Raw genomic sequence first — 10,823 nt, 5'->3', positions numbered from 1 at the left:
GTGAAATTGACCCTTAGACTTACTATTATAGCTATTAATTTGTTTTCACCACAGTTACAATTTCGTTCATCAAAGGCTGATAGCAAATAAAAAAAATAAAACTAATATTTTGCATAGCTGAAATAATGATTTTATAAGAATCCTTGTTTATTGTATTTTGTAGCATTAAGCTTCAATTTAGTTATTTATTTTTTAATGTTAAAAATAATGAAAGCTTTTCATCATTACTTTTCCTTAATTCTAATAATACTTTTTCTTTGTGTGTTTTTTCGTTGCCCTTTCACAGTAGTTGATGTTTATGTGCATAGAAAAGGGAGGGAGATATTGAAAGGCGACTCTTACCATAGAAAAGGGAGTGTTATTTGTCATGGTCGCCACGTATTTGTTTAGGTTTTGCTGGTGCTGTTCAAATCAACATTTTTGACCTCGGTTTCAAATCTTAAATATTTTGTTTATGTTTTTGTGACCACGTTTGCGGTTTCGGTCAATATAAGGTAATACTTAATTTTAAAGGTTTAGTCCAATCATTGTAATTGTGTAGTAAAAAATTATATAACTGCTTTGTTATTTTATATTGCTTTTAATCTTTAATATATATAATTCATGCTATTCTAAACTAAAATTAAAACCCCTGTTTTAATACGACAATCCCTATTGTCCTTTTGTTTTTGTTTAGAAACATTGAACGGCAATTGGTATGTGTATTTTCGAAACAATAAAACTGTCCGAAGAAGGAAATTATATATTAAATGTACTCCAATATTAGATACTTGTTTAATTTTTGAGATGCTTTTTTTTTCACCTTCAAATTGGATTAGTCACAATGGCTATTAATTGTACACTCGCCTTGTACAAGGCCAATGAATGATATTAACGCTGGGGTCGTAATGTAAAATTATTTTTGTCTTGAAACAAGGTTTTTTTTTTTTTTTTGATAAAGAAGAGAAATCGTCAAGAATATAATTCTGATGAACCACTTAAAAAAAATATATTTCGATTATTTCCTAACTTTTTAAAATTATTTCATAAGAGGGAGTTGTGATATTTCAAGTAGTTTACAGTTTTAACGGGTAGTTGTATTGGCAACTTTACAAATATTGTAATATTGTGTGAATGGCCTTTTGGGTTAGGTTATGTACCATTAAAATACTGTAAAATTGTGTGTATTTTTGGGTAGGTAAGATTAGGTACATTAAAAATGAAGTAAAAGTTTGTATCACTTATCCAAGTGTATTCCTTGATCCTGATGGCATGATCATTTACATTTTGATCTTGTGGTATATGATGCTTGCTGTTTTGATTTAGTACTTCAAAAGAACCTGCACATAAGAAAAATGTTTGATATAACAAATTATGGTCTCAAGTAAAATAAAAAGGAAGATGTAATTTGGATTCAACTTACGAACATTATTCATTGCTACGTAACAAGTTTTTATGTGCAGGATCTTTTGACGGTAGTTATCTGAGATGGAGTCGACAGTAGCCTGGGTTGCTGCAATCTTTACATTGATTTTGTTGGTTTTTGAACTGGAAGACCAGGGGTCATCTTTGACTGATTCGTAGCCATATTTTAATTTGTTGAATCACATAGCAAAATATACTTGTTCCGGAATCTATCCCAGACAGCTGTTCTTAGAAGTTCATAAGTCTTCGAAACTGGTTTTCTCAATTTTAAAACAAATTTTATCACAAACTCGTTATATTTTTCATCCCTTTTGCGAAAATCAATAATCCACTTAGAACTGAAAACACTTCTTCACTCACCAGGATGTCACTCTTTACGGAACAAAGATACTGTGATGATCTTACCAGAAAATATCAAGGACAACAAAAGCTTCCCCTTCCACACCTGCAGACAAAAACCTAGCCCCTCCTATTTAGTAGTGGTGGTGCCTGTCTTAATACATTCAAATCATACCTCATAGCTTTTTGGCAGTACTAAACAAAAGCATATAGCTGTTAGTTCCAGATACTAGTACAAGACAGCACTGAACATCAGTTTTCTATTCAGAAAGGCAGACATAAATTTACGTAAGTATACCAATTTTGTGCAATATATAATTTTTATAACAATCTCCAAAGTAATCAACTTATTTTACTCTGTATCTCTAAGTAAATATTACTGTTAGCTAGTATTTTACATAAAGTGACAATATTTATAGATATTTTTGTATAATGTATATGTGTACTTATATTTTACTTTACTTAAATATGTGTTATGTTAGTCCCTGCTTTTTTTTTCTGTCGTTTGATCGTCTTTTGTATGATTTTTGTTTATTATTCTGTGTTTTCTGGCAGGTGCGTAGGGCTTCAAATGTTTTGTTGACATATGTACCTTAATAAATCCTTTCATATTTACTTTTTCTCAAGGTAATAACTCAAGAAAAAAATTTTTACATCCAAAAGGAATAAAATGTCTGCAGCAATTCCTCTGAAGAAAGAAGCATTACATGAGGAGAATCACAAGCCATTGGGAATCAATGCTATTCTTTTAGGACCACCAGGGTCTGGTAAAGGAACTCAGGTAATCATTACTTGTCAAGTATGGTATAGTTCTGTATTAAAACTTTTCACACTAACATTTGCTTAAAGCTACCTGTATGCATGCATTTTAGAGTACATGATTATAAAATCAGTTGAGAAGGCAAAATATTTACTTCCTGACGCATATTTCGCGAAATAGGCGTACCTGAAATTTTTACCATAAGACAACCTTTTTTGAAGTTTTACTTCTTAAGGCAGGTTGTAGGTGCAATTTTAGTATGCAATGAAAATGGAAATATCTACGTTTGCACCAAGGATGGAAGTTTAACGTGATTATCTGCATGTGCCCATGAGCCGAAGTCGTCTAGATAGCGACTATGTCTGTCAGGCATTAACCTGTAACATACATCATTAGCTTTCATGAACATCGGGAGATGGACCAACCATATGTAGAGTGCCAAATAAATCTTTGTAATAGTAAAACTATCATAACACTTTATAAAAGTTAATCATCACAAGAAGAAATAGTAATCACAATTTTAAAAATACGTGGTAATCCTAGGATAAGGCCACTGATACCCCATATTCTTCCCTATCTCTTAAAATGACTCTGTAACTTCGTGGCAAAGTGAGGCATGACAACCTTAAGTCTTCAGGAAAGATTCCTATCACACGCAAATAATTTTTTAAAAACTTTTTTATACAACTTATTGTTATATTTTTTACACTGTAATTTAAGGAAATTATATTATTTGTTATTTCATTAACTAATTGTTACAATAACTTTAAATAGTATCTTGCTTCATTATTTAGTCTCTTTCACTGTTTAATTTCAATTTACTGACAAAATTCTGTCACCAGTGGCCCGGCACATATCTCTCATGCAATCTTGTCGGGCTTTTGAATGCAAAACTATCATGGTTGTGGCACTTAGCTTGCTTTGTAGGTTGTTAGCAATGGTATTTAGCTTTGTTTTTCAGTCTAACACAATTTTTTTTTGTGCACTTAGCCCATTATTAATGTCCAGTCTTTATGCTTAACAGTACTTTTGATTATTGTAATAAAGTTTCGTTGATTGGTAATTACATTTTTCAGCCTATATGTATTCCAGGAAAGTATCTTAAGCTGAAACATATAATATTTTTTATAGTTTGACCTTCAGAATGCATGACATACTGTTCAGTTAACAATTTCACTTACATATATACAGTGTTATGTTTTTTACTAATTGGTTTCTGTAGTGTTGCTTGATTATTTGTATTGTATTTTGTATCTTTCAGGCTCCACTTTTGAAGCAGAAATATTGCTTGTGCCATTTATCAACAGGTGACATGCTACGGACAGAAATAGCATCTGGTTCCAGGTTGGGTCAAACACTGAAAAAAACAATGGATGAAGGTATTGTAGAGATACTGTAGTGTTTATATTTAAATTATATTTTAATTTTTATACTTCATCTCATTTTTAACATTAGTTTTATAGTTTAGTGCAGTTTATGGAATACATACAGGGTGGCCACCGACCCGGGAAAAACCGGGAAACCTGGAAAAAGTCTGGAATTGGAAAGGACCCGGGAAAAATCTGGAAATAATCTTGAATTTTACTAGTCATTAGGGAAAAGTTCGTTTGTGTGCCCCGCTTTTACACGCAGCGTCTGACTTGCGAGAAACTGCGTCGGCTTTAGTTTCGAATTTAATTAATTTTTCAGCTGTTTATTTACTATATCTATGTGTTTTACGACTTAACGGGAAGTCAAAACATTCATTTTACGTATTTGAAGACGTTCGTGTTTTCGTACCTGTACTTGTTCTAAATGACTAACGAAAAAAAAAAAAAAAAAATACTTTACCCAGGTCTACCACCATAAACATCGTTTCTAACAGTAATACGCTCCACGAATGTGTGGGTAATACAATGGTAGTACATGAGTTTGAATTCAGCAGTTGGTTGCAATGATCGGTCGTAGGAACCAATGGCAAAATTATATGCGTTCTTATATTCTTATTGGCGTATTGCGCAGTTTTTTCGTTTGTGAGGTATGAGGAGGGTTTAGAAGATGGCGATGGTGCGTCGATTGTTTAGCGGAACACGAACGTGAATAATTTTTTGTTTGTAGTTTTTGGAAGCATGAGTATCTTGTAGCAGTGAATGCAGGAGGGAGGTTAGGATCATGTCAACGAGATATTCCTGTCGCTATGAGGTGGAGTTTCCGTGGGCCACCGAGGACCCTAAAGACAAAGGTAGCGCAAAGTGCAAGATCTGTGCGAAAAGTTTTAAGTTAGATACTATGGGCAGAGGTGCCTTTTTAAGCCACGCCAAATCGAAATTTCACCAAAATGCGAAGTCATGCCAAGATAGAAATATGTACGTTACTGCATTTTTTTCCACTCATCCTGGTCAACACCATGAAGCTGTTCCGTCTTGCAGCAAAGGTAAGTTACAGTTACTAGTGTTTTATTAATATTTTTGTTTTGTGTTAAATAAATGCTTGAAGAGTCTATTGAACTCTATAGATTTAATGAGAGTGCCGAGTGTGTGCATTTGCTTACAATTTATTTGCAATACAGCCTATAGTTTCACGTTGTACAGTAAACGCCCGGCACATCGCGCCCCGATTGATCGCGGAATCGAGTATATCGCGAGTCAAATCATGTCCCCCAATCAAAAATGAATAATTTAATAATGAATAAATGGTTGCGAGCAGAATAGGGTCAACTCTAAAATTCGATTCCGGAAGTAGGGGAACTATCATGACACATTCGATGAAGGTAGGTATGAAAGTAAATAAAAATGTGGCAGTGTTGGTAGCCACATGCGATAATTGATTTTGAAAAAAAAAATAAGCAAAGGTGTGGCAACAGTGTAACATAGAAATGCCGGCAAATGTTTGGTAGCTGAATAACAGCCGGGGCACATTGTAGGGAAAGACAATATGACTATGCAAGGTTAGGTAAGTAGGAAATATATTTAAATGTAAAATGCATCACCCGAAGACATTTTTCAGATGTTGAAAAGAAAGTGAAAGGTTGGTTAGATTAGGTCAGCTACACAAAGAAAAATTAAATTAAAAATTTGCTACGGAAAAAATAGTTGTTTGATTACCCGAAAGTATTTTGTATCATTTTCTGAATGGTACTGAAAAAGAAGTGAAAGGTTGGTTAGGTTAGGTCAGCTACATAAAAATTAGCTAAATGTAAAAACGTTATTTTAATATACGAAAGTATTTTGTATCGTGTTCTAGAAGGTATGGAAAACAAAGTGATAGGTTGGTTGGGTTAAGTCAGCTGCATAAAAATAATGCTTATAAATAATACATAATACCAATAAAAAATAAAATGAAAAATAATTATCAGATAATTGTTATGCTGTGGCGTTCTAGAACATTTGCGATTAGGTCAGCCATGTAAGTGCCGTATGTTTTAGTGTAAGGACATTGAAGGTATATTTTTGCTCGTAAAAATTAAAACGGTGTCGGATAGTACCTGCTATACCAGTATTTGTTTGCTAATTATTCTCGTTCTCTGTGTGTCTTATATGCAGTTTGAATGTTTTTAGACTAAGTTTGCACGTTATATTTCTCGAAACCACGTCTATTGCTACATTTTCTTTGATACAGAAAAAGTTGTATCAGAAAATAGAGTTGAGCGGATGGGTTATACTCTATTTTCCGATACAGTTTTTTTAAGGAAAATATTTTTGTGAACGTGGCAACTTGTTGGAATCGTGAAATATAACAGTTTGTACAAAGCTACAAACTGCGTAAAAGTAACACAGAGGAGAATAATTAGCAAAATAGAAGACTGGTATCGCAAAATAGAGTAGACGAGGTGGGATTAAACTCTAGTATGCGATACTGTAAAATAAGTTTATGCGCAGACATTTATTGCATATTTATTGATTTTATTCCTTCCCCAAGGTAGGGAGCAGACAACAGTGTGCATGTTCCATTGTTTCAGGTATTGCTGCACGACATGAACAAGCGAATCATGTCGATCCTGATCAGAAGTCATCTGTAGATAACTTGGTATCAACTATCGATACCAGCGAGACTCCAAATCGAAATGTTCTTCAAAGGTTCCTTTTGGGGGAACATATTACGAGGGCGGAAATTTTGTGGGCTCTTCACACTATTGTTGGTCACACATCACTTCGTAAAGCAGCTGAAAGTGTATCAGTCATGAAACTCATGTTTCCTGACTGTGCGGTCACTCAAAAAATGGAGTTGCAGCGTTCGAAGATTGGTTATCTAATTAACCATGGCATAGCTCCATATTTTGAAAAAGAATTGAAGGAGCTGGTAAAAAAATCATCTGAAATTGTTATTGGTTTTGATGAAAGCCTAAACAAGGTTGTTCAGCGTGAACAAATGGATATACATGTCCGCTTCTGGGATGAAGAACTCAACATGGTGCAGTCTAGGTATTTCACGTCAGTTTTCCTAAGCTCTACTCGAGCCCAAGATCTATTGAAGGGACTCAAGAATGTTTTAGGACATGAAAATTTGAGAAAAATTATTCAAGTGTCCATGGATGGGCCCTCTGTGAACTGGAAGCTATCTAAGGATCTAGTTACTGAATTGCGTGAAGAAATAGGTCGTGAAGGTTTTGACCTAATCAACATTGGCAGCTGTGGGCTTCATGTTGTACATGGTGGGTTTAAAGAAGGAATAAAAGTGACAGGATGGTGTGTAGTCGGGTTCTTAAGAGCGCTTTATTATCACTTCAAGGATGTTCCTCTGCGGAGAGCAGATTTCTCATCTTGCACAGGTTGCACTGTATTCCCCCTTAAATTTTGCTGTGTGAGATGGGTGGAAAATAAGAAAGTTGCTGAAAGAGCTTATGAACTACTGCCACATATGAAGACTTATGTTGAAGCCATCGAAAAGCAAATAAAGGACAAAGTGAAACCTAAAGATTCACACTTCAAACGAAGTTTTCCTGCTCTTAAAGAATCCCAAAATTTCAAGATTATTTGTAGTGCTGTAAAGGATGAGATGATGGGTGCCAAACTGGCCTTTTTCACTGCTGGAGCATCACTTGTAGAACCCTTTCTACGAGAATTTCAGAGTGATGACCCAATGGCACCATTCTTGCATCAAGAACTTCAGGCACTCACAACCACTGTGCTTAAGAGAGTTGTTAGAAAAGAGGTTATCGAAAGTGCTCAATCAATTACAAACATTGACTTGTCGAAAAATGAAAACCTTCTGCTGGCAAATCAGGTGGACATTGGTTTTGCAGCTACAGATGCTCTGAAGAAGGTACGAGGTCAGCTTGCTGAGAAGGTTGTGCTACAATTTAAAAATGACTGTAGATCATTTTATGTTGGCTTCCTTCAAAAGGTTCTGCAGCGTTCTCCACTTGCATATAGTCTTACTAGACAAATCTCCTGTATCAACCCTGAGTTGATACGTAGTAAACCAAACCTTGCTGAGAAAAGAATTAAAGCATGCTTGGAACTTCTAGTTGAAAAGCAACAGATCCCGGGGTCCACCGCTGACAAGATTCTGCAAGAATACCAAGAATTTATCCAGATAGCTTCCGTGGGAGAAGCCATGAAGTCTTATCATCGCCAGAATCAGCGTCTAGATTTGTTCTACGTGCAGGTTATGGTGGAATCTGGCAAATCATTTCCAAGTTTACTACTATTTATCAAGCATTTGCTTATTCTTTCCCATGGAAATGCTGCTTTGGAACGTGGTTTTTCCGTAAATTCGGATTGTCTGGTTGAAAATCAAACTGAGGATAGTCTTATTGCACAAAGAATTGTGTATGATGCTGTCATGAATTCTAAGGGTGTGCAACATGTGCAAATTACTAAATCGCTTATCCACTATGCAAGGAATTCTTGTGCGCGTTATAAGGAGCATCTGGAGAGTAAAAGAAAGAAGGTAGAGGCTGAAAAAAGTGAAAGGGACAAGAAAAGAGAAGCTCAAAAAAATCTAAGGGAACTGGAGGCAAAAAAGGCGAAAATAATGAATGATGCCTTAAAAGAGGCAGCCCTCATTGATGAAGAAATAAAAAAACTTTAAATGGTTCATGTGTGTGGAAAAGTGAGAATTTTTGTATCAGCGATTTTTATTTAAATAAAATAACACTTTATATCAAGAACACTTCAAAATACTTCAAAATGTTTTTGTAATTTGTTCACTGATTGGTGAGTATTCTTGGTTTTAATAAATTCTTAAAGTGATTATTGTTATAGTGTCCTTGATGTCGGTAAACAACATTAATCAAAACAATTGAAAAACTATTTCAAAATATATTTTTTTGCCACATATATGTCAATTTTTTTAAACCTGGAAAATCTTAAGAAAACCTGGAAAAATCTGGAAAAAGTCTGGAATTTGGTTTTAATAATAGAGTGGCCACCCTGTACATATTGATGTCCCAGGGGTTTAAGCGGTTTTCTCACGGAGTAGTGTTTGATTGATTAACATGGGCGCCACCGTTTGGATGGGTACGGGAACCCAGGGGAGACACTGCATTACAGGGCCGTGACATGACGTGTGTTTGGGTGGGTGGGTGTGGGTGCAAATTTCCATATGATTTAGAAAAATGTTTGTCACATTCTACATGACTTTTGAAAAATCACTCCATCCCCCATCTCCACCCTTCAAATCAGAATTTTGATACTTTTTGTCCAATCCCCATGACCTGGCCCACTCTCTTTGTCGGGCACGCTATGACTTTACTGGTCAGTGGGCTCTTTAAGACGTCTCAAATACTTCCGTCCCTTGGTAGTGCACACGTGGTCGTTCGATAAATTCAAGCGTCTGGTAAACAGATTTTACTGACACCTACTTAACACTCATTAATCCACATCCTAAAAAAATTTTAACAGTCAGAAAGCCAACGGTATGCAATCAATTTAGGTGCAGATCAGAGTATCATGTGTCCTGGTCTAAAAAGTTAAGTCGTCATTATGTTTTCAGTGTCCATCGCTGAACTTAAAATATTTATGCTATACAGTCTGTCACCCGGAGTAGGCCTTGAGGATAAAAGAAAAGGATTTATATTAATTTAATTAATGGTGGATGCTAACAGATCAGTTTCTCACGAGGTGAATTCGACAAGGTGATGGCTGCGACCTACTCCGGGCGGTGGTTGAGAGAGAATGGACAGTGGTCAGGGTGTCATGGCCACATGGGAAGTCTCCCAAAGACCACTTGTTTGAAAGAGTGCCGGTGGTAAAAAGATGTAACCCTTTTAAAACCTTGCAAATTAAATAACAGATATCTGTAGCTAATAATATTTTATACATATTTGCGTGTTTAGTTTTAAATGTCAGAAGTAAACTGCAGTAGTAAGTGTGCGTTCCAAAATGTTTGTGCATAGCATTGCTCCGTCTTTATTGTACTAAATGTGTAAAACATAAACACGTGGGGTGTGAAATGATGAAAGTAAAAATTACATAAGTTTTATGTTAATTTATGCTTCTGAGGGGGTTGGGGGCATTTAAGCTACACTTTCCTCTTGCCTGGTGGGATTGTGATGTCACAGGTGCACAGGCACATCGCTGGCAGGAGGTTCAAACATGGAGGGATGAAGGTGGAAGGGTGGTCATTGGTGGGTCATGTTGAGCTCAGGAGGGGAGTAGCCCCTGGGCAAAATCAATCTAATGATAAAATTATAGGATTGCAGCGGTTTTATATCCTATACTTCCCTTTTAAATTTTTCTGTCTAAATCTTTGGCTTTTCATTCAAAATTTATGACAAATCAAAACCGTTACTAAACTACCAGGTCAACTAAATGACCCATGGTTTGACTTTACAGTTACAATTATAAATACATGATCACATGAATGTTCGTAGATGCCAGATTATAAAGTAGACTGTATCAACACTGCTGAAGAGTGTTCACCGTTGAATTCCAAGTAGCAAGTCTGTTTAGTTACTAGAGACATGCATTTGTGTTTTATTTCATGCTACAAAGGTGTTATTTTTAGCTGAAAGAGGTTTTTTTTTTCCAGTTAGTCTGCATACTTACATCAGTTTTGAACAAAATATTTGCCCTTTTCTTTTAAGAATAACAATATATACTTGTCATTTGCACAGTACTATTGCTTATTGCTAGTACCAGCAGTACAAAGTAATTCACCACTCAGCAAATTATATATAGGTACCTTGCTACATTCCAATTAGGTCCGGTCCAGCAACTCAGAATAGTAACAATTCATAACACTTTTGAAGATTTGATACTGTTGATGTACAATTAAAATATTTTACTGAAAATTTGGATTTGCTTCTTTAGTATTGATTTTCTTCGAGTTGATAAAACAAATTTTTGTTGCTTTGTCCTTTGAAATTTATTCTTGTTACCAACACTTGAACAAATGC

General features: G+C 35.3%; 1 protein-coding gene across 2 annotated transcripts in view; it reads left to right on the top strand.

Moving 5' to 3' along the window:
* Window positions 1–264: 264 nt before the first annotated feature.
* LOC134529699 (adenylate kinase) overlaps window positions 265–10,823 on the top strand; it is a 47,987-nt gene continuing 37,428 nt past the window's right edge. The window contains exons 1-3 of one of the 2 annotated variants that reach the window (XM_063364059.1): window positions 265–494; window positions 2,371–2,524; window positions 3,765–3,882. In XM_063364059.1, the coding sequence (XP_063220129.1) occupies window positions 2,414–2,524; window positions 3,765–3,882 (229 nt within the window). In that variant the 5' untranslated portion in view covers window positions 265–494; window positions 2,371–2,413. Of the gene's footprint in view, window positions 495–1,956; window positions 2,032–2,370; window positions 2,525–3,764; window positions 3,883–10,823 lie in introns of those variants that run through there. The other variant, XM_063364060.1, reaches the window with a different exon arrangement.

The sequence above is a fragment of the Bacillus rossius genome, chromosome 2 (genome assembly GCF_032445375.1).
Source record: "Bacillus rossius redtenbacheri isolate Brsri chromosome 2, Brsri_v3, whole genome shotgun sequence".
In the NCBI taxonomy this organism is placed as follows: Eukaryota; Metazoa; Arthropoda; class Insecta; order Phasmatodea; family Bacillidae; genus Bacillus; species Bacillus rossius.
The sequence above is the reverse complement of the archived record's forward strand: the minus strand, read 5'-3'. Positions and strand labels throughout refer to the sequence as shown.